We start from the raw sequence: 24,677 nt of genomic DNA on the forward strand, positions 1-24,677 counted from the left end.
TGCAGCCATTTGATCACAATATGAATGTTTATGACCGGCTTCTCAGATTCATCCAATTTTCATAAATGTTAATACACATTGATGCAGTCAGACATGTTGAATTCACCATACGATCATTCACCTTAAAGGCCCCTTCTCCACACACAACAGAGCGAAAATATTTTGTGGTCCAATAACTGGCTCAGATCTTCTCTTCTACACGAAACTCAGTGTCTACGAAGTGCATCAAGATGTTTCTCCGAGCGGTGATGATAATGTTTTGATATAAATCCCAAGGCGGAGAAATTGGGGTTGCTTGCGCCTCCCCTTAGCGCCCATAGGGGGCGCAAATGGGACGTAAAACGACTTTCCGACCGGGTGGTGCGCCGCTAATGACTCCGGCTAAATCCCACAGGCGTTTAGCGGCGGCGGTAACCCGCAGCGCCCCGCTCCTCTACGCCAGCGCTGACGGCATCGTCACCGTGCGCAGAACCCGTTTTCGTGCCCCGGTGCAAGAATTGTCCCGCGTACCCCCCTGAAGCTACGCCGGACAATGACAGCGACGGTTTCAGGGGACGTGAACAGGGCAGCCAGAAGATCACGGGGCGCTGCTTAAAGGGGAGGCGTCGGCCATCTTGTAAAAAATAAGTCGACCTTTCCCCCCCCGACCGAGCGGCTCATCGGCGCTTTGAGCGCACGGAATCCGTGCCGTGACCTGGCAGCCCGGCACTCCGCCCGAGTGCCCAGCGCCACGCCCCGTTAGCATCCCAGAGATGAAGTGGAGCACTTTCTTAACCGATAAGGGATTGAGGGGTTATGGGGAGCAGGCAGTGAAGTGGACCCGAGATCGGATCAGCCGTGATCGTATTAAATGGCGGAGCAGGCTCGAGGGGCCGTATGGCCGACTCCTGCTCCTAATTCTTCTGTTCCTATGTTCTTTTTGCGCTCCACTCGTTTTTGGGGGCTGTAACCACAATTACAAGAGTGGGGCAGGACTTCTGGGCCTGGCACAATAAGTCCCTCCTCGCGGATATTACGGTCCCCTAACGGGGTGCAACGGAACGCTCCCTCAAGTATTTTCTTAGTTACGAGAAGGCATCTCTTACTTTGTCAGAAAGGTGCATCTCTGGCTATGCAACGCTCCCTCAGCAATGAAGTGTCAGATTCGGTGCTCAAGTCATCATCATCATAGGCGGTCCCTCGAAGCGAGGATGACTTGCTTCCACTCCAAAAAAAGGGATGAGTTCACAGGTGTTTCAATGAAGGACCTGATATTCCGGATCCCGAACTACATCCTGAAGGGTGGAAGATGCCTGTGGGTGGATTTTTTTAACGTGGGGTGGCCGTTGCACACCAGCCACCACACGGGCTTGACAGAGCTAGGTCTTGGTCCAGTGGCAAGGGTTAACCAGGACGACTGGAGACCAGCTCTGCTGCACGGGCCCAGTGCGCACACATATCGCACAGTGTGGGCTGGGCCCGTGCTGCCCCTGGGGCCCTCGCCTCTCCTGGGTCCCGAACTCACTAATTGTGAATAAATCAAGTAATCTCGAACTAAAGCAGGTCTGCTGTAGCAACTGAAGTACAGGTACGTACAACACCGTGGTTAGCGCAAGAGGTGTCCCCGGGGCATCCCTCTCGACATCGATCGAAAGTGGAAACTAGAGGAGGAAGCACCCTAAAGCACCTTCCTCCCCAGAGCCCTCGACACAAGCGGTCTTTATGCTGGGGTCAGTGAGGGAGGTCACACGTTCGGCCTTTGGAAGAGCAGGTCCCATCCAACCAATGGGAACAAAGCCACTCCATTCTCCAAGGCTGGAAGATCCCGGGAAAAAAAGAAAGAAAGGGGATTCTTCCTGGAGGTCTTACTGCAGTTGTACAAGGCCTTAGTGAGGCCACACCTGGAGTAGTGTGTACAGTTTTGGTCTCCTAATCTGAGGAAGGACGTTCTTGCTATTGAGGGAGTGCAGCGAAGGTTCACCAGACTGATTCCCGGGATGGCAGGACTGACATGAGGAGAGACTGGATCAACTAGGCTTATATTCACTGGAGTTTAGAAGAATGAGAGGGGATCTCATCGAAACATATAAAATTCTGACAGGATTGGAGAGGTTAGATGCAGGAAGAATGTTCCCGATGTTGGGGAAGTCCAGAACCAGGGGTCACAGTCTAAGGATAAGGGGTAAGCCATTTAGGGCCGAGATGAGGAGAAACTTCTTCACACAGAGAATTGTGAACCTGTCGAATTCTCTACCACAGAAAGTTGTTGAGGCCAGTTCGTTACATATATTCAAAAGGGAGTTAGATGTAGCCCTTATGGCTAAAGGGATCAAGGCGTATGGAGGGAAAGCAGGAATGGGGTACTGAAGTTGCATGATCAGCCATGATCTTATTGAATGGTGGTGCAGGCTCGAAGGGCAGAATGGCCTAGTCCTGCACCTATTTTCTATGTTTCTATGGACGCAAACTTTGGTGAATCTGGTGGGGTTGCTGTGTGTTCGGTGAGCCAGCCGTGAAAACCTGCTCACCATCTCCAGTATAAAAGCAGCTGGTGATGGGGCTAACCGAGGACAGAATCTTTCCATTCGAATTTCCCCGCTTCCCAAACCCCAATTCCCCCCCCTACCGATAGCACTGGTTCATGCTGGTTGTCCTCCGATACCTCACCCGATTGGCCCTTCTTCACGTTCGACTCCAGACAATGAATGTCAACGGTCTAATTGTCTCAGGGACCATCGCAATCCCACACACTTGACAACAAGGCTCAGTGCCTCCTGATCGTAACCGTGAAAGAAAGACTTGCATTTATATAGCGCCTTTCACGACCACCGGACGTCTCAAAGCACTTTACAGCCAATGAAGTACTTTTGGAGTGTGGTCACTGTTGTATTGTAGAAAACACGGCAGCCAATTTGCACACAGCAAGCTCCCACACACAGCAATGTGATAATGAACCGATAATCTGTTTTTCTTATGTTGAATGAGAGATAAATATTGGCCCCAGGACACCGGGGATAACGCCCCTGCTCTTCTTCGGAATAGGGCCGTGGGATCTTTTATGTCCACCTGAGAGAGCAGATGGGGCCTCGGTTTAACGTCTCATCCGAAAGACAGCACCTCCGACAGTGCGGCGCTCCCTCAGCACTGCACTGGGAACGTCAGCCTAGATTTATGTGCTCAAGTCTCTGAAGTGGGACTTGAACCCACAACCTCCTGGCTCAGAGGCGAGTGGGCTGCCCACTGAGCCACACTGACACTGTGCAGTGAACCCTGATGATTTCCCTTTAACCACACACCCTGGGATTAAAAAGTGCGACAGCAGAAAAAGTACTTGCACATTTAAAGGGAACGCACAAATCTCGGCAGCGTAGCTTTGAAGGGTAAAAGCATGCTGAGCTCACAGGTTTGTGAAGAGTAATGACAAGGCTTGGCAGCCCGAGACAATTCTTCATGGCTACGCAAACCTTCGCAACAGTTTATCTGTATCTCAAGAACATCTTTGGAACTGTAAATCGAGCAGCTGAAATAATTCTTTCTTGGCACCTATCCCTCACCTCCTGCCAGCTCTACTCTGTTAGCAACCCTCCGCCGTTTTAACACTTTCACTCCTGCCTGCCGTCAACTTTATTGCTACCATGTTAAAGAGCAATCTAACAGGGAGCACCTCCATTTCACCGGTGGCTCAGTGTCAGCTGTGGGCAGCACTCTCACCTCCGAGTCAGCAGGTTGTGGGTTCAAGTCCCAACTTGAGCACAAAAAGAAAATCTAGGCTTACACTCCCAGTGCGGCGCTAAGGGAGCGCCGCACTGTCGGAGGGGCGGTGCTGAGGGAGCGCCGCACTGTCGGAGGGGCGGTGCTGAGGGAGCGCCGCACTGTCGGAGGGGCGGTGCTGAGGGAGCGCCGCACTGTCGGAGGGGCGGTGCTGAGGGAGCGCCGCACTGTCGGAGGGACGGTGCTGAGGGAGCGCCGCACTGTCGGAGGGGCGGTGCTGAGGGAGCGCCGCACTGTCGGAGGGGCGGTGCTGAGGGAGCGCCGCACTGTCGGAGGGGCGGTGCTGAGGGAGCGCCGCACTGTCGGAGGGGCGGTGCTGAGGGAGCGCCGCACTGTCGGAGGGGCGGTCTTTCAGATGAGACATTAAACCGAGGCCCCAACTGCTCTCTCTCAGGTAGATGTAAAAGATCCCATGGCACTATTTCGAAGAAGGGCAGGGGAGTTCTCCCCGGTGTCCGGGGGCCAATATGTATCTCTCATTCAACACAAGAAAAACAGATTATCGGGTCATTATCACATTGCTGTCTGTGGGATCTTGCTGTGCGCAAATTGCCTGCTATATTTTCTACATTACAACAGCGACTGCACTCCAAAAGTACTTCTTGGCTGTAAAGTGCTTTGAGACGTCCGGTGGTTGTGAAAGGCGCTATAGAAATGCAAGTCTTCCTTTCTTTTATCTTACACATGGTCTAACCTGGCCTACTCAGTGCCCTAAATCATTTTTCTCTTTCTTTCTTTTTCATTTATATTAGCACCTCATCAGAAGGTTCAAGCCCCACCCCAGGGCAAGGCCGACACTCCAGTGCAGTGCGGAGGGAGTGCTGTCTTTCGGTTGAAGAGCTAAGCCAGAGGTCCCATCTGCCGGCTCTGGTAGGTGTTAAAGATTCCACGGCACTTTTCAAAGAGCAGGGAGTGCTCCTGGTGTGCTGGGCAACTTTTGTTCCTGCAAAGACTGCTAGCAGGGGGTTAACTGGATATTCACCTCATGCGCATATTTGCTGCCGCGTCGGACTACATGACATCATCATAGACAGTCCCTCGAAGCGAGGATGACTTACTTCCACGCCAAAAAGGGATGAGTTCACAAGTGTTTCAATGAAGGACCTAATATTCCAGATCCCGAACTACATCCTGAAGGGTGGAAGATGCCTGTGGGTGGATTTTTTTAACGTGGGGTGACCGTTGCACACCAGCCACCACACGGGGCTTGACAGAGCGAGGTCTTGGTCCAGTGGCAAGGGTTAACCAGGATGACTGGAGACCAGCTCTGCTGCACAGACCTAGTGCGCGCACACATATCGCACAGAGTGGGCTGGGCCCGTGCTGCCCCTGGGCCCTCGCCTCTTCTGGGCCCCAAACTCTCGCCTCTCCTGGGCCCCGGTCACTTCCCTCTACAGACTCTCGCCGCTCCTTCGCCCCTCCTGCTGTGCCTGCCCGCACTGCAATCAGCGACCTGATACAGACTACAACTGAGGAGTAATTAATTGGCTGTCGTTTTTGTTATGATACTCTGAGGATCTGAAAGATCTAAATGAAGGTCCATTCTCCGTTTTGTCTCGGACACATAGTTAAGTGTTTCGCGTGAATTACTTCGACGTGCTGAGCGCAATACTCACTCAACCATTGGGCAGTTGCATAGTTTGGATCAATGAAGAGCATTGCCCGTTCCTGCACTAGCACAGAGCTCAAGTCTTCCTCGACTTTTTCCATGATGTCCTGTGTGAGCTCATCATGTACTTGAGACCCACCGTCAATAGAACCATAGACATTTACAGCACGGAAGGAGGCCATTTCGACCCATCGTGTCCGCGCCGGCCGACAAAGAGCCGCCCAGCCTAATCCCACTTTCCAGCTCTGGGTCCGTAGCCCTGTAGGTTACGGCACTTCAGGTGCACATCCAAGTACTTTTTAAATGTGGTGAGGGTTTCTGCCTCTACCACCCTTTCAGGCAATGAGTTCCGCCCCAGACCCCCACCGCCCTCTGGGTGAAGACAATTCCCCTCTAAACCTCCCCACCAATTACTTTAAATCTTTGCTCCCTGGTTGTTGACCCCTCGAAGGGAAATAGGTCCGTCCTACCCACTCTATCCAGGCCCCTCATAATTTTATACACCTCAATCAGGTCTCCCCTCAGCCTCCTCTGTTCCAAAGAAAACAACCGCAACCTATCCAATCTTTCCTCATCGCTAAAATTCTCCAGTCCCGGCAACATCCTGGCAAATCTCCTCTGCACCCTCTCCAGTGCAATCCCATCCTGGACCCCATTCCAACAAAACTTCTGACCAGCCAACTGTTCTTTCCTTCCTGGCCCCCGCGTATGAGCAGACGTATAAATTGTTCCCTCTCCTCACGCACTACCCCACTCTATCTTCACCACCCATCCCCACTCAATACACCCGCCCGTCTTTGCAAACCACAATTCCATCTCCAACCCCCATCTCTCCTTCACACTCCTTGAACTTGTTGCCTCCCAACTCCGTGCTCACAACTCCATGTTTTGAATCTCTCCGATCAGGTTTCTGTCCCTGCCACAGCTCTGAAACGCCCGGAATCAAAAGTGCAATTGACGTCATCCGTGACAGGTGCATTATTGCCCCCCCCCCGCCCCGGGCCCCCCGACCTCTCAGCATGGTCGACTACGCCAACGACTCTCCTCTGTTGTCCAAGGGACTGCCTTTGCTTTGCTCCACTCGTACTTGTGCAGTCACAGCCAGAGCATCCCCAACCCTCACACTGCTGCCTCTGCAGTTTGCCAAGGATCAGTCATTGGTTTCCGCCTCGATCATCATCACAGGCAGTCCCTCGGAATCGAGAAAGACTTGCTTCCACTCTAAAAATGAGTCCTTAGGTGGCTGAACAGTCCAATACGGGAATTACAGTCTCTGTCACAGGTGGGACAGACAGTGGTTGAGGGAAGGGGAGGGTGGGACAGGTTTGCCGCACGCTCCTTCCGCTGCCTGCACTTGGTTTCTGCACGCTCTCAGCGACGAGACTCGAGGTGCTCAGCGCCCTCCCGGATGCACTTCTTCCACTTAGGGCGAACTGGTCTTTGGCCAGGGACTCCCAGGTGTCGGTGGGGATGTTGCACTTTATCAGGGAGGCTTTGAGGGTGTCCCTTGTAACTTTTCCTCTGCCCACCTTTGGCTCGTTTGCCGTGAAGGAGTTCCGAGTAGAGCGCTTGCTTTGGGAGTCTCGTGTCTGGCATGCGAACTATGTGGCCCGCCCAGCGGAGCTGATCGAGTGTGGTCAGTGTTTCAATGCTGGGGATGTTGGCCTGGTCGAGGACGCTAATGTTTGTGCGTCTGTCCTCCCAGGGGATTTGTAGGACATACTGCTGCGGACATGGGGTCAGTTACCGCACGTACGCGGAGGAAGCCCAGCTGTACCTCTCCAGCACCCTCTCTCTCAGTCCTTTCACCGTGATAATGCTGTCAGACTATTTGGATAAACTGACGCTTCCTCTAGCTAAACATCGGGAAGGCCGAAGTCTTAGTCCTTCACCACAAACTCAGTACTCTTTCCACTGATTCCATTACCTGTGTGAGTGCACGCACTTCTGATTAAACTTTATCCAGGCAACAGACCCGCAAAACCACAGTTCCAAGATTCCGCTATTGGGATGTGGGAGCTGGTTTTACCAGTGTGATCAGGCAGAGAAAGGGGAAGGGGGTGGTGATAGAGGGTTCGCGCCCTCAGGAGTGTGATGGAATACTCTCCACTTGCCTGGGTGAGTGCAGCTCCAACAACACTCGAGAAGCTCGACACCATCCAGGACAAAGCAGCCCGCTTGATCGGCACGCGACCCACCCCCTTCAACATTCACTCCCTCCACCACCGGCGCCCCCTGGCTGCAGTGTGCACCATCTACAAGATGCACTGCAGCAACTCGCCAAGGCTTCTTCGGCAGCACCTCCCAAACCCGCGACCTCTACCGTCTAGAAGGACAATGGCAGCAGGCGCATGGGAACACCATCATCTCCACGTTCCCCTCCCAGTCACACACCATCCCGACTTGGAAATATATCGGCCGGTCCTTCATCGTCGCTGGGTCACAATCCTGGAACTCCCTCCCTAACAGCACTGTGGGAGCACCTTCACCACACGGACTGCAGCGGTTCAAGAAGGCGGCTCACCACCACCTTCTCACGGGGCAATTAGGAGATGGGCAATAAATGCCGGCCTTGCCAGCGACGCCTACATCCCAGGAACGAACAATTTTTAAAAAAGACACTGTTGGGCAACATTGGGATGCGAGGCGTGATTTTCACACCACCACTGTGGCCAGATGCCATTTTAAACAAAGGGACACTTCACTACAGGAAGCATCGGGTCAATAGTTCCATTCAGTAGTCCTAGTTCGCCTCTTTTGTTTGTATAGAAGGGATAACCTTGCCTCCCAATAAGATTTCCTTGTTAGACAGCGAGCGAGAGCGAGATGAGCTGCCACGGAATCCCAGCTTGCTGAAGCGAGCATGGATGGGAGACCCAGTGGCACAAGGAGAGATGAGGGCTAACCAGAGACATGTGACGGGCAGGCAGGGCTGCAAGGCCCCCGTTCCAAGTACCTTTGGGGTGTAGTCACTGTTGTAATGTGGGAAACGTGGCAGCCAACTTGTGCACAGCAAGCTCCCACACACAGCAATGTGATAATGACCAGATAATTTGTTTTTGTTATGTTGATTGAGGGACAGATTTTGGCCCCAGGACAACGGGGAGAACTCACCTGCTCTTCTTCGAAATAGTGCCACGGGATCTTTTACATCCACCCGAGGGGGCAGTTGGGGCCTCGGTTTAACACCTTATCCGAAAGACGGTACCTCAGACAGTGCGGCGCTCCCTCAGTACTGCCCCTCCGACAGTGCGGCGCTCCCTCAGCACTGCCTCTCCGACAGTGCGGTGCTCCCTCAGCACTGCCCCTCCGACAGTGCGGCGCTCCCTCAGCACTGCCCCTCCGACAGTGCGGCGCTCCCTCAGTACTGCCCCTCCGACAGTGCAGCGCTCCCTCAGTACTGCCCCTCCGACAGTGCTGCACTCCCTCAGCACTGCCCCTCCGACAGTGCGGCGCTCCCTCAGCACTGCCCCTCCGACAGTGCGGCGCTCCCTCAGCACTGCCCCTCCGACAGTGCGGCGCTCCCTCAGCACTGCCCCTCCGACAGTGCGGCGCTCCCTCAGCACTGCCCCTCCGACAGTGCGGCGCTCCCTCAGCACTGCCCCTCCGACAGTGCGGCGCTCCCTCAGCACTGCCCCTCCGACAGTGCGGCGCTCCCTCAGCACTGCCCCTCCGACAGTGCGGCGCTCCCTCAGCACTGCCCCTCCGACAGTGCGGCGCTCCCTCAGCACTGCACTGGGAGTGTCAACCTAGATTTATGTGCTCAAGTCCCTGGAGTGGGACTCGAACCCACAACCTTCAGACTCAGAGGCGAGGGTGCTGCCCACTGAGCCACAGCGGACCCTGGAGCTGCACCGACATGAAGGGCTGAAGCTGGACTTGTGCAGAATATAACATGTATATTTCCTGATGTAATCTTGGCTCCTGCACAAAAATCTCAATACCGCCGGAGGAGAAAGGATTAACAGTTTAATTTAAGGCCTTCTGAATTATAATGTACTTCTTCTCCACCCAGCATGGGATGTTTACCTGAGGGTAGTCAATTTGTGATCATTTAGATGAATTAAAGATGCCAATGAGCTCCTGTGATTAATGGGGACTGGAATGCCTACAAGTGATTATGTCATTCATGCGCATAATTGTCGCAAGGAAACTAGTGACTGCAGACTATCTAATTCAGTCAAGGACTGTACATTATTCTCCACGGTATATACAAGGTGTATTTCCCCTCCCATAAACAGGCAGTTCCAGTTCTAAATCGTACAGATGGTAAGAGAGAGTTGGGCAATGGTGCCCACCAGCGGGTATGAGAGAATATCGAGAGGGGAATACGATGCACATTAGGAGGACAGATATATTTTTCGATGCATTCTCTGCAATCATATCTGTAATGTGTGCACCTGTGTGTAGAGCTGTTGCCTCTACGTGGGAGTCTCCCTTTATTTATTGGGGACTTGGCCTGGAGGGTGGTGCACGGAGCAGTCCCGTGCAATCGGTTTTTAAATCGGTTCGCGGACTCCCAGGCCGCCTGCAATTTCTGCGGTCTGGAAGAGTCCATGTTCCATATTTATGTCCAATGTGTGAGGTTCAATATTTGAAGGGGCTGCTCCTCAAATTCTGGTTGCACTTCAGTCCCATGCTCCTGAACTTTGGGCACCCTGTGCGGAGGGGAGCGGGCAGGTCGGAGGGCCTCCTTGTAGGACTGCTCCTGGGCCTGGCCAAGGGGGCCATCAGCCGGTCCAGGCAGCGGGCGGTCAAGGGGGTCATTCAGCCCGACTGCCTGTCTCTCTTCCGCGGTTACATCTGAGCCAGGGTGTCCCTGGAGGTGGAGCACGCGGTGTCCACCGGTACGCTCGCGGCCTTCCGCGAGAGGTGGGCGCTGGAGGGACTGGAGTGCATCATCACCCCCGGCATCCAAATTTTAATTTGATTTAAGATTACCGTCTAATGTTTAATTTGTTCAGTGTGTCGGTTTTAGAGCCCCCCTTTAACCAGGGGCACTTGACTTATAGGTAAACTCAAAATAGTTGTAGAGCTGTTGAGTTGGGAGTGGCTTAGCCAGTCACATGATGTTCACAAGAATCAATAAAACCCCAGCCAGTTGGGTTCGAGGGATCCGATTGAAGAGATTGAAACCGTGGAATTGTGAGCACGGATTTGGGAGACAACAAGTTCAAGGACTGTGAAGAAGAAAGGGAGGTTGGAGATGGGGAAGATGTTTGCAAGGCCAGGTGGATTTATTGAGCGGGGGAGAAGTGGGGGGGGCGCGCGATGATGGTGATTTTGAAGGGGGAGGAGAGGATAGCTCCCGAGGAAAGGGAACAATTTGTGTCAGCTGATACGGGGGGAGCAGGAAGGAAAGACAAGTTGGATGGTCAGCAGTTTAATTGGAATGGGGTCAAGGGAAGTAGGAGGTGGGTCGCACAGGCAAGATGAGCTCAAAGAGGGCATCATGGCAATAGTAGAGAAACTAGGTAAGAACAAGGAGAGGCACTATAAACTAACGGGTACAATTCTATAGGGGGTGCAGGAACAGAGAGACCTGGGGGTATGTGTGCATAGATAGTTGAAGGTGGCAGGGCAGGTTGAGAAAGCGTTTAAAAAATATACAGGAACCTTGGCTTCATTAATAGAGACATAGAGTACTAAAGCAAGGAAGTTATGATGAACCTGTATAAAACACTGGTTCGGCCCCAACTGGAGTATTGTGTCCAATTCTGGGCACCACACTTTAGGCAGGATGTGAAGGCCTTAGAGAGGGGGCAGCAAAGATTTACGAGAATGGTTCCAAGGGATGAGGGACTTCAGTGACGTGGATAGACTGGAGAAGCTGGGGTTGTTCTCCTTGGAGCAGAAAAAGTTGAGGGGAGATTTGATCGAGGTGTTCAAAATCATGAGGGGGCTGGACAGAGTAGATCGAGAGAGACTGTTCCCATTGGTGGAAGGGTCGGGAACCAGAGGACACACAGATTTACAGGTTTTTTCGCCTCCTAGCTAACTCAATGCCTGTGCAGGTTCACACTGGCGGAAATGGACTTTTGGCAGAGGAAGCAGAGGGCTAGTGACAGTGGACCCCAGAGTGAGTCAGCACAGGCAGGAGAAGAAGAGGAGGGCACACCCGTGCAGGAAAAGGCCAATTCACATGAAGCTCCAGGGAGCCTTCCTTAATTAGAGACACTGGACTAGGTTCTCCGATCCCAACGCTGACAGGAAGCCCGTTCATTTTAATGGGTTGGATCGGCATTCCCTTCCTCGGCCACTGGATTTGTTGCATGGCGATCAATCACCAGCCCAATGGGCCTGTTACGTATGTAAACATTACCAATGTGTAAGACTTGCCACCAGGAGGCGTACTGTGGGAGACCCAAGAGTCACCTGCACTCCCTGAGCATGCAGGTATAAAAGGCAGTCTACCACACTGCCTCCTCACTCTGGAGTCCCAATAAAAAAAAGAGAGACCGAGGTCACAACAGTTTGAGCTTAAGATGTACAGTCTTGTGGAGTTATTCTAAACGTAACAGGACCATTCGAGGACAAACATCCTATTGCAGAAACTCCACTGCTCAGCCACCATTGGAAATTGCTACACTGCATTACAGCCAACGGCCCAGAAACCCCGGCCACCTTGGGTCCGTACGGAGTGTGTACGGACCCGGGAAAGCATCGCAAAAGCCACTCTGCAGCGCACAATGTGCATGTGCCGAAAACCGGCTTTTCCGATCTGTCAAGCTCTGGCTCTGGCTTGACAGACCATCCATATCCCCACAGCCAGGACATTGGCACGGGCAAGATTGCAATATTTACCCATATCTTGCCCAGCAAATGTCCTGAAAACTCTTGCGCCTGATAAAAGCAGGCACATAGCTTACTTTTACAGGCGTAAGAGTTTTAAAACACTTTTAAAACATCAAAAATTAAAATTAATACACTATTTATTTTACAAAACCCTGCCCACTCCGTTAAATTTATTTTAAACCATGGTTTTAAAAACTTTGTAAAAAATTCGGAATTTTTTTCTCTATTAATTAAAATTAATTGCAATTAAAGTTATGTGAGGTGTGTTTTTAATTGGTGTTATTGTGTTTGTTTTTTTCTCAATTAATAGCAATGAGAATTCGTAGATACGGAGTTCCCATTGCCATTAATTGAGAATACTGTACCCGATTGGTTGAGCAGTCACACATGACTGCACCGTCTCCGTGGAAACCTGGAGGACAGGAGCCTCCCCACAGCAATCCCATGCTCCTCCGGGTCCACCAGATACTTTCGGAAAAGTTCTCCGGTCGGGGAGAAGTGCCCGCGGGAAGCCTCCGACCGCAATTTCAGGGCCAACGTCCCCAATAAAGTTTTCTATTTTATCCTGCCTTCTGCTGAAAGCACCAACAGAGACGACCATCCTAGCACCAGTGCCAGTCGGTTCCCCAAGGCAATTTACATTGGCCCCCGGTCCGGCAACACCTCGAATCTAAAATCCTCATCCGTGTGCTCAAATCCCTCCATGGCCCTCGCCCCTTCCCATCATTGCGTACCCTTCTCCAGCCCCACAACACCCCCGCCCCCGTACTCCGCCCTCCTCCAATTCTGGCCTCGAGCACCCCCCGATTTCCATCGCTCCACCATCGGTGGCCGTGCCTTCTGTTGCCTGGGCCCCAAGTTCTGGAACTCCCTCCCTAAACCCCTCCGCCTCTCATTTTCTGCCTCCTCCTTTAAGACGCTCCTTTAAAACCTACCTCTTTGATCAAGCTTTTTGGTCACTGGTCCTAACATCTCCCGGTTAGGCTCCATGTCGAATTCTGTTTGATAACACACCTGTGTCGCGCCTTGGGCTGTTTTACTAATATTAAAGGCGGCACATAAATTCAAGTTGTTGTTGGCTGAATATTGGCAAAAACACTCAATACAGGCCAGCAAGCCAACATTTTTTTTTTAATTTATTTGTTCACGGGATGTGGGAGTCGCTGGCAAGGTCGGCATTTATTGCCCATCCCTAATTGCCCCTTGAGAAGGTGGTGGTGAGCTGCCTTCTTGAACCGCTGCAGTCCGCGTGGTGAAGATGCTCCCACAGTGCTGACTTTGTCGTAGTGGTTTGGTACAAACGGAGTGTCTCGCTGGGCCATTTCAGAGGGTCAGTTAAGAGTCAACCACATTGCTGTGGGTCACATATAGTCCCAGACCGGGATAAAAGTGCAACATCCCCACTGACACCTGGGAGCCCCTGGCCAAAGACTAGTTTGCCCCAAGTGGAGGAAGTGCATCCGGGAGGGCGCTGAGCACCTCGAGTCTCGTCGCCGAGAGCATGCAGAAACCAAGCGCAGGCAGCGGAAGGAGCGTGCGGCAAACCAGTCCCACCCTCCCTTTCCCTCAACCACTGTCTGTCCCACCTGTGACAGGGACTGTGGCTCTCGTATCGGACTGTTCAGTCACCTGAGAACTCACTTTTAGAGTGGAAGCAAGACTTCCTCGATTTCGAGGGACTGTCTATGATGATAGGCTCAAACCGGGTAAGAGCGGCAGATTTCATTCCCTAAAAAGGGTATTAAATGAACCAGATGGATTTTTACGACAATCTGGTAGTTTTATGGTCACCATTACTGACACGAGCTTTTTAATTCCAAATTTATTTAATTAACAGAATTTAAATTCCCCCAGCTGCCATGGTGGGATTTGAACTTGTGTCTCCGGATCATTAGTTCAGGCCTCTGGATTACTACGAATAACCACTATGCTACTGAACCCTAATATGACAAACATCCTTGGGGTTTCAACATACACGAGTCAGTTTAGGTCTGGTAATCATCATAGGCGGTCACTCGGAATCGAGGAAGACTTGCTTCCACTCTAAAAATGGGTCCTTAGGTGGCTGAACAGTCCAATACGAGAGCCACAGTCCCTGTCACAGGTGGGACAGATAGTCATTGAGGGAAAGGGAGGGTGGGACTGGTTTGCCGCACGCTCCTTCCGCTGCCTGCGCTTGGTTTCTGCACGCTCTCAGCGATGAGACTCGAGGTGCTCAGCGCCCTCCCGGATGCACTTCCTCCACTGAGGGCGGACTGGTCTTTGGCCAGGGACTCCCAGGTGTCGGTGGGGATGTTGCGCTTTATCAGGGAGGCTTTGAGGGTGTCCCTTGTAATGTTTCCTCTGCCCACCTTTGGCTCGTTTGCCGTGTGGGAGCTCCGAGTAGAGCGCTTGCTTTGGGAGCTTCGTGTCTGGTAAACTGTGCTGTTGAATCTCAGAGACGGCCCTCGCGAGACATTCATTCTCATATATCACAGAGCGAGGATGAAATTAAACCAAGCTGTCAATTCGACCCATTGTTCTGTGCCAGACTGCTCCGGGGGCTGGAAGGGAGGGGCAAGGGATAGTCATAATACTGTACAAAACCTCAACGCGATGCATTCAGCTCCTGAAGAAGACACGCCATTGTGTGAAGCAGCTGATATTACAGGAGGCGGGGTAGGAGCAAAAGGCTGAGTTTTAGACTCCCATACCGGAGGGCTCCACATCCCAGCTGTACACCGATGTTGGCCGTCGCCAGCGTTTATTGGCCACCCTTATTTGTTCTGTTACTGCACGGCCTGGCATGTCCAACTAACCATCCGGTACCTCGGTGTCAGCCGTGGCTCAGTGGGTACCACTCGCACCCCTCGAGTCAGAAGGACGAGGGTTCAAGACTCACAGCAGATCCTCGGGTGCAAAATCTAGGCCGACACTGCACTGTCGGAGGGGCAGTGCTGAGGGAGCGCCGCGCCGTCGGAGGGGCAGTACTGAGGGAGCGCCGCACTGTCGGAGGGGCAGTGCTGAGGGAGCGCCGCACTGTCGGAGGGGCAGTGCTGAGGGAGCGCCGCACTGTCAGAGGGGCAGTGCTGAGGGAGCGCCGCACTGTCGGAGGGGCAGTACTGAGGGAGCGCCACACCGTCGGAGGGGCAGTGCTGAGGGAGCGCCGCACCGTCGGAGGGGCAGTGCTGAGGGAGCGCCGCACTGTCAGAGGGGCAGTACTGAGGGAGCGCCGCACTGTCGGAGGGGCAGTACTGAGGGAGCGCCGCACTGTCGGGGGGGCAGTGCTGAGGGAGCGCCGCACTGTCGGAGGGGCAGTGCTGAGGGAGTGCCGCACTGTCGGAGGGGCAGTATTGAGGGAGCGCCGCACTGTCGGAGGGGCAGTACTGAGGGAGCGCCGCACTGTCGGAGGGGCAGTACTGAGGGAGCGCCGCACTGTCGGAGGGGCAGTACTGAGGGAGTGCCGCACTGTCGGAGGGTCAGTACTGAGGGAGTGCCGCACTGTCGGAGGGGCTGTCTTTCAGATGAGATGTTAATCCGAAGCCACCGCCAGCCCTCTGAGATGCATGTAAAAGATCAGATGGAATTATTTCAAAGAGCAGGGAGTTGCCCTGGGCTAATATTTACCCCACAACAAAAACAGATGATCAGCTGTTTCTGGGATCTTGCGGTGCCCAAATTGGCCACCACGTTTCCTTTGTTGCAAGAATGACTGCAACTTCAAAAGTGGCTTAAAGCACTTTGCGATAACTTGAGGTTGTGAAAGGTGCTATATAAATGAAAGCCTTTTTTTCTTTGCCTGGTCCTGTACACTAAGCCGGTGGCACTTAGGCAACATCTGCTGCCTGGAGTAGCCTAGCCTCAGAACAAGACAACAGCCACCTGTGTTGATATAGCGCCTTTAACATAGTAAAACATCCAAAGGCGCTTCACAGGAGTGATGTGAGCCAAAGAAATTTGACACTGAGCCACATAAGAAATAATTTGGGCAGGTGACCAAAAACTTGGTCAGAGAAGTAAGGGGCGTCTTGTAGGGGGAAAGAGAGGTTTAGGAAGGGAGTTCCAGAGCTTGGGGCCCAGACAACAGAAGGCACGGCCACCGATGGTGGAGCGATTATAATCAGGGATGCTTAGGAGGGCAGAATTAGAAGAGCGCAGACATCTTGGACTGTTGTGGGGCTGGAGGAGATGACAGAGATAGGGAGGGGCGAGCCCATGGAGGGATTTGTAAATCAGGATGAGAATTTTGAAATCGAGGCATTGCTTCGCCGGGAGCCAACGTAGGTCAGCGAGCATAGGGGGTGATGGGTGAGCAGGATTCGGGTCAGCCGAGTTTTGGATGACCTCTAGTTTACATTGGGTAGAATGTGGGAGGCCATCCCGGAGTCCGTTGGAATAGTCAAGGTAGAGGTAATAAAGGCATGGATGAGTGTATCAGCAGCAGATGAGCTGAGGCAGGGGCAGACACGATGGGCAATTTTACGGAGGTGGAAACAGGCGGTCGTAGTTATGTTGCGGATCTGTGGTCGAAAGCTCATTTTTTGGGAAGTTCATTTCAAGATGACATGCACTGGGACAGCAATGGTTGACAACGCTAAGCCTAGATGGGCAATTAACATTGTGCCAAGTTCAATGTACAATTATACAAAAAAAGCTCAGTTGGATCATAACAGTATTCAACATCAGAACAAGTGGGGTTGGTATCGCGTCGTGTCTTAGAGCAGTCGATGAACCACATATACACTGTGAATCAACCACAGACATCATCTGCGTTCCTTGTAATGAATGAAGCATGCCACCTTTTAATGCAACCGATATGCAGTCACCCCAACACAAGCTTAAACGATCAGCAGAAACGCTACATTCATCCGAAAAAGGTTTCATCCTCTTCGGAACTGGAGGAGAGCATTCAGCCCCTTGAGCCTGCTCCGCCATCCAATTGGATCATAGCTGCAGCACGGAGGCCCCGCCCTGCGAGGGAACATCAGCGGCTGGTCGGGGCCATAAACGGAGTGGCGAGCGGTGGCTCGGGAGCAGCACGGAGCGCGAGCTGGTGCAGCAGGGCGACGGCAGCGAAGAGTGACGTCATCAAGGTCCAGGTCGATGATTGGAGCGTGGGCAGGTGCAGCAGGAGCGGCGAGGTCGGAGTGAAGGAGCGACGAGAGACTGTGGAGGGATGTAATCGGGGCCCAGGGGAGGCGCGAGTTCGGGGCCCAGGGGCAGCATGACCCAGTCCACACTGCGATATGTGTGCGCACTAGGTCCGTGCAGCAGAGCTGGTCTCCAGTCGTCCTGGTTAACCCTCGCCACTGGACCAAGACCTCGCTCTGTCAAGCCCCGTGTGGTGGCTGGTGTGCAACGGCCACCCCACGTTAAAAAAATCCACCCACAGGCATCTTCCACCCTTCAGGATGTAGTTTGGGATCCAGAATATCAGGTCCTTCATTTGAAACACCTGTGAGCTCATCCCTTTTTGGGATGGAAGCAAATTATCCTTGATACGAGGGACCGCCTATGATGATGATGAGCAGACCCTAAATATGTGACTTGCAAAGGTACGGTAACATAGGAGTTATGTTACTAGAATTAAAAAGCTAGTATCAGTAATGGAGACCATGAAACTACCGGATTGTCGTATAAACCCATCTGGTTCACTCATGTCCTTTAGGGAAGGAAATCTGCCGCCCTTACCCGATCTGGCCCATATGTGACTCCAGACCCACAGCAATGTGGCTGGCTCTTAACTGTCCTGTGAAATGGCCCAGCGAGACACTCAGTCGCACCAAACCGCTGCAAAGAAGTCACCACACGGGACTGCAGCGGTTCAAGGCGATGGCTCCATAACCACCTTCTCCAGGGCAATTAGGGGATGGGCAATAAATGGGTCGGCCATTGCATCGATGCCCACATCCCGTGAACAAATATTACAAAAACGGACTGAAATTCCTTCATCTCGAAGACAAGACAGCGACAGTGGAGGGAGAGAGTGCTGCAAATGTCAGTGCAATGGTCTGGGGTTTTTAAAAAAAAAACTGAACCAAAAGCCAGTGTTTGGGACTCCCTTACGAGGCAGACAGTTCCAGCAGGCTGGCTGGAAGGCCGTGGGTACAATAGACATGACGATGTCTGTGACATCACCGCATTCCAATGGAAACTGTGTGGGAGGTTCCTTTGTGCAGCCAAGGCAGCCCTCGTCTGGACCTCTGCAGGGAAGTCCGTGGGCAAAACATTAACCGGAAAGTGGATTAATAAAACCAGGCGGCGTTCCCCAGGCAGGCTACCATCCTGCAGCACTTTGCTCCCAGGCTAACCACCGGGGCAAACCCACATTGGCACCGACACTATACACGGCCAAACGGCCCGCTGTGTGGGTCTTATTCTCATTATTTTTTTCTCTTAAGCTGGGAACTGCCTGTAGCAGTAAGCTTTTACAGCGACGGCGAATGAATAATGCCGTCTCATCGCTGGGCAGCTTAACAGCTTAGCGCCTCGGGAAAGTGCCTCGCTCACCTTGGCCAGGGTCATATGGGTGGACAACAACAACTTTTATTTATATAGCACCTTTAACGTAGTAAAACGTCCCAAGGCGCTTCAACAGCAGTGTTACAAGGCAAAACACATAAATTTGACACTGAGCCATGGAAGAAGAAATTACGGCAGATGACCAAAAGCTTGGTCACAGAGGTAGGTTTTAAGGAGCGTCTTGAAAGGAGGAAAGAGGCAGAGAGGTTTCAGGAATTCAGAGCTTGGGGCAGACGGAACCAAAAAAATAAATCTAATAGGAACAGGAGTGGGCCATTCAGCCCCTCGAGCCTGTCCCGACATTCAGCTGGATCAGGGCTGATCTGTTAGAAGACGAATACCCACCTCCAACCCGCTCCCACCCCCGGCAACCCCACTTGCCAATCCCCTTCCCCACACCACTCCCCCCCCGAAACCCCAATTCCCCCCAACACCACTCCCCGCTGCAAACCCCCCCACAAGCCCCACTCCTCAATTCCTCCCCGCAAACCCACTCCCCCATAACCCCCCGCAAACCCCACTCCCCCCGCAAACCCACTCCCCAATCCCCCCCGCAACCCAACTCCCCAATCCCCACCCCACAAACCGACTCCCCCATAACCCCACTCCTCAATCCTCCCTGCAACCCTGCTCCCCCTCCGCAACCCCCGCTGCCCCTCGCAACCCCCACTCCCCCTCGCAACCCCCACTCCCCCCTCCCCACAACCCCCACTCCTCCCCGGCAACCCCCACTCCCCCCCTCCCCGCAACACCCACTCCCTCCCCCCCCCGGGCAACCCCCACTTCTGCCCCCCCGCAACCCCCACTCCTCCCCCCCGCAACCCCCACTCCTCCCCCGCAGGCAACCCCCACTCCTCCCCCCCGGGCAACCCCCACTCCTCCCCCACCGGGCACCCCCACTCCTCCCCCCGGGCAACCCCCACTCCTCCCCCCGGGCAACCCCCACTCCTCCCCCCCGGGCAACCCCACTCCTCCCCCCCCGGGCAACCCCCACTCCTCCCCCCCGGGCAACCCCCACTCCTCCCCCCCCCAGGCAACCCCCACTCCTCCCCCCCCGGGCAACCCCCACTCCTCCCCCCCGGGCAACCCCCACTCCTCCCCCCCCGGGCAACCCCCACTCCTCCCCCCCCGGGCAACCCCCACTCCTCCCCCCCCGGGCAACCCCCACTCCTCCCCCCCGCGCAACCCCCACTTCCCCCCCCCCCCCGCAACCCCCACACATCACTTTAAATTGAGCTTGCCCCTTGTTGGAGGTGGCACGGACGATGGCAGTGCCTGTCGCTGGGTCTCGCATGCCCTCAGAAGACGACAACATGTGCCCAGGGGGGGAATCCCCATTAACATTGGCAACGCCACACAATAAAAAAAAATGTAGAAGGACAACTGGCATTGTGCCGAGCGCAAACCATACAAAAAGTACTCCCTCCCCTTCAGCTGAAGTTCAGAATTATGCCAACGGGTGGGGCCCACCACATTTAACCGCGACTAGCAGAATGGGACATCCCCAGGGCAATCTGAGCCTGGGCTGAACGCCCAATAATAGAAAATCATCATTTTCCCCCCCAAAAATTGTCCCCTTAACCGTGACACGGTTTTTAATTTTACGGATGCCATTGCCTCTTTAAGAACAAATTGCCTTTTTAAAGAATACATTTTGCAGCAAGTTAGCCGCAGCCAAAGCCATCACCAATTTATCGTACTGTTCCAAGTCTTGTAAATGACACAGGACTGTAAAGATAATTCAAAGGAGTACGCGTGGATGCTATAAACAGTTTGCAAATGATGCTGTTAATGAAAGTGTTTGCAAAGCATGTTCCCACTGCTGCACACAGACAGAGTCCAGCTGACACACCAGCGAGTCTTGTCACATCTAATTGGAACAATTTATGGGGCGTCTTGACACAAGATGAAGCCTTGCAATAAACAGATTGACAACCAGAAAGATGCAGAGCAACCGACAATGGTTTGGTCCGGCTCTGACAGCCAATCGACTCCAAAAAGTCAAGCTAAAGGCACTTGCCTCTTAATCTCAACACAAACGACTTGGGAAAAGGAACACACGAGCTCTTAAAACAAGTTAATTCCGAGCAAAAAAAAAAGAGATGTGAAGTGGCGAGTGTTCTATTTAAATAACCTCCTATTCCGAAACAAAATGCTCCATAATTAACAGTTCTATGAATTATTTCAAAATGAGTTATGTGGGGCTTTTAAAAAAAACTTAATATCACGGATGGGAAAGATACCCTTGAATGAGGTCGGGTGGGGAGTATTTAACAAATGCTGCTTTGAGAAATTGCATTCACAAAATAGCTTACCTGCTGCAGCACTTGAAAGTTGGTGCAGAATTATGGCAAGTACAATCATACTGGCTTCCAGCAGACCCTTTCTCGTCTTCCAGCACTCCATCTCCATATGACATGAACTTTCCAGCTGTGTTATGTTGTTTCTGTGCTTTAAGCCAGCTTGTTTGGAAGGGCTGATGACTGAAGCTCCTGTATGTGCATGTATCTTTATATAAAGTACTATGAAGCCATGAGCTATTGCGAGCAAAGTTAGCCTCTCTCTCTCTCTCTCTCTCTCGCCACTGATTACATCAGTGTTTCTCTGGACATTTTTGTTCAAGGAGTGGGGGGGGGGGGAAGAGGTCAGTGTTTCAAGAAAAAAAAAGTCTCAGAAAAGTACAGCCGCTTTCGTTCCCCCATGGGTCTGGAGACAAATCTGCAGAGATAGGGAGAGAGAGTGAAATATAGTTCTTTCGATCACATTGACACTGACGAAAGCTGGGCGAATCAACGCTGGGCTCCGCTCACAACCTACCCTGCTGGCCCACCAGCTACTTCTGGCCTCCCATTGGTCCAAAGTTTGTTGCAGGCGAACTTCTCCGCAACTTCCAATTGGCTACATCTCCTGGTCAATTTCAATGGGGAGAGCAGCAAGTTTGGGGCGCGGTGAATATGCAGCTTGGAACACTTGGCAGAGAAAGCAATATTGAGCAGAAGTTGTGTGTGTGTGTTTGCATTTCTCGGATTCCCATCCGAAGGGGGCGTCCTACCGAACTCTGAAAAAGTTTAGATGTACTTAAAGCAGATCCTAATTTAAAAGGGCTTCTTTCTCGTGACATGTAACGCACTTGCTTTTTTTTCAAAAATGTGATTGTGCCGAAATCGTCTGCTTTCTTAAAAAAAACCTCTCCAAGTGGTTGCCCCACCCCCAAACTCCTGAACCAGACTGTTCGCAACTTTGGTGTCATATTTGACCCTGAAATGAGCTTTCGACCACATATCCGCAGGATAACTAAGACCGACTATTTCCACCTCCGTAACATCGCCCGTCTCTGCCCCCTGCCTCAGCTCATCCGCTGCTGAAACCCTCACCCATGCCTTTGTTACCTCTAGACTTGACTACTCCAATGCACTCCTGGCTGGCCTCCCACATTCTATCTTGCGTAAACTAGAGATTGTTATATATGCAGACTATTGATATACTCTCTGTGTAGTCACTGTACAGTTACATAAGATGGAGACTTCTTACCTGATGTGCTATCAATAAGGTTTACACTGTGTATATTCTATGCTGGCACCACTAGAGGGTGCAACTGGTGGAGACCAGGGTTTCCTGCCTCAGTGGCAGAGGCTGTCCACCAGAGGGCACTGCGGTGGGAGACCCGAGGGTCACCTGCATAGGTGTGCAGGGCCCAGTATAAAAGGCTGCCTACCATGCTTGAGGGGACCAAGGTTACTACAGTTTGAGTACAACACATTGCCTCGTGGAGTCATTAATAAACTGCATTCCAGACATAACAGAGATGATCCAAAACCCGGCTGCTCCCGTGTCCTAACTCGCACCGTGTCCTGCTCACCCATCACCCCCTGTGCTCACTGCCCTGTGTCCCAACTCGCACCAAGTCCCGCTTACCCATCACTCCCTGTGCTCGCTGCTCCCGTGTCCTAACTCGCACCGTGTCCCGCTCACCCATCACCCCCTGTGCTCACTGCCCTGTGTCCCAACTCGCACCAAGTCCCGCTTACCCATCACTCCCTGTGCTCACTGTCCCGTGTTCTAACTCGCACCGTGTCCCGCTCACCCATCACCCCCTGTGCTCACTGTCCCGTGTCCTAACTCGCACCGAGTCCCGCTTACCCATCACTCCCTGTGCTCACTGTCCCGTGTTCTAACTCGCACCGTGTCCCGCTCACCCATCACCCCCTGTGCTCACTGCCCTGTGTCCCAACTCGCACCAAGTCCCGCTTACCCATCACTCCCTGTGCTCACTGTCCCGTGTTCTAACTCGCACCGTGTCCCGCTCACCCATCACCCCCTGTGCTCACTGTCCCGTGTCCTAACTCGCACCGAGTCCCGCTTACCCATCACTCCCTGTGCTCACTGTCCCGTGTTCTAACTCGCACCGTGTCCCGCTCACCCATCACCCCCTGTGCTCACTGCCCTGTGTCCCAACTCGCACCAAGTCCCGCTTACCCATCACTCCCTGTGCTCACTGTCCCGTGTTCTAACTCGCACCGTGTCCCGCTCACCCATCACCCCCTGTGCTCACTGTCCCGTGTCCTAACTCGCACCGAGTCCCACTTACCCATCACTCCCTGTGCTCACTGCCCTGTGTCCTAACTCGCACCGTGTCCCGCTCACCCATCACCCCCTGTGCTCACTGCCCTGTGTCCTAACTCGCACCAAGTCCCGCTTACCCATCACTCCCTGTGCTCACTGTCCCGTGTTCTAACTCGCACCGTGTCCCGCTTACCCATCACTCCCTGTGCTCGCTGACCTACACTGGCTCCCGGTTAAGCAACGTCTCAATTTCAAAATTCTCATCCTTGTTTTCAAATCCCTCCATGGCCCTCTCCCCTCCCTATCTCTGTAATCTCCTCCGGCCCCACAACCCCCGAGATGTCTGCGCTCCTCTAATTCTGCCCTCCTGAGCATCCCTGATTATAATCGCTCCACCATCGGTGGCCGTGCCTTCTGTTGCCTGGGCCCCAAGCTCTGGAACTCCCTCCCTAAACCTCCCCGCCTCTCTAACTCTCTTTCCTCCTTCAAGACGCTCCTTAAAACCGACCTCTTTGACCAAGCTTTTGGTCACCTGCCCGGATTTCTACTTATGCGGCTCAGTGTAAAATTTTTTATCTCATAACACTCCTGTGAAGCGCCTTGGGATGTTTCACTACGTTAAAGGTGCTATATAAATACAAGTAGTTGTTGTTATACATCGAAAATTGTATAAACATCATGGAGAGTTTATTTTTGAGTTGTAATGTGTCATTTTAATGAATGGAACATCCCCAATTTTCAACACTCCACCATTGGTGGCCGTACCTTCAGCTCTGAGCCCTAAACGCAGAGAGGATGTTTCCCCCGGGCTGGGGCGTTTAGAACCAGGGGTCACAGTCTCAGGATAAGGGGTCGGCCATTTAGGACTGAGATGAGGAGGGATTTCTTCACTCAGAGGGTGGTGAATCTCTGGAATTCTCTGCCCCAGAGGGCTGTGGAGGTTCAGAATATATCCTAGTCAGAGATTGATAGATTTTTGGATATTAAGGGCGTCGAGGGACATGGGGATAGTGCAGGAAAGTGGAGTTGAGGTCGAAGATCAGCCATGGTCTTATTGAATGGCGGAGCAGGCTCGAGAGCGAAAGAAAGATTTGCATTTATATAGCGCCTTTCACAACCACCAGACATCTCAAAGCGCTTTATAGCCAATGAAGTACTTTTTGGAGTGTAGTCACTGTTGTAATGTGGGAAACGCGGCAACAAATAGCAAGCTCCCACACACAGCAATGTGATAATGACGAGATAATCTGTTTTTGTTATGTTGATTGAGGGATAAATATTTGTCCCAGGACACCGGGGAGAACTTCTCTGCTCTTCTTTGAAATAGTGCCGTGGGATCTTTTACATCCACCTGGGAGAGCAGACAGGGCCTCGGTTTAACGTCTCATATGAAAGACGGTACCTCCGACAGTGCGGCGTTCCCTCAGCACTACCCCTCCGATAGTGCCGCACTCCCTCA

The 24,677-nt window shown here is 52.8% G+C and overlaps 1 protein-coding gene across 1 annotated transcript in view; it reads right to left on the reverse strand.

Moving 5' to 3' along the window:
• Positions 1–21,282, reverse strand: part of LOC139238017 (collagen alpha-1(XI) chain-like) — a 294,478-nt gene extending 273,196 nt beyond the window's left edge. Inside the window, exon 1 of the mRNA XM_070867414.1 lies at positions 20,971–21,282. Coding sequence (XP_070723515.1) covers positions 20,971–21,067 — 97 coding nt within the window. The 5' untranslated portion in view covers positions 21,068–21,282. The remainder of the gene's footprint in view (positions 1–20,970) is intronic.
• Positions 21,283–24,677: the final 3,395 nt, after the last annotated feature.

Source organism: Pristiophorus japonicus, chromosome 24 (assembly GCF_044704955.1).
Source record: "Pristiophorus japonicus isolate sPriJap1 chromosome 24, sPriJap1.hap1, whole genome shotgun sequence".
NCBI classification, from domain to species: Eukaryota; Metazoa; Chordata; class Chondrichthyes; family Pristiophoridae; genus Pristiophorus; species Pristiophorus japonicus.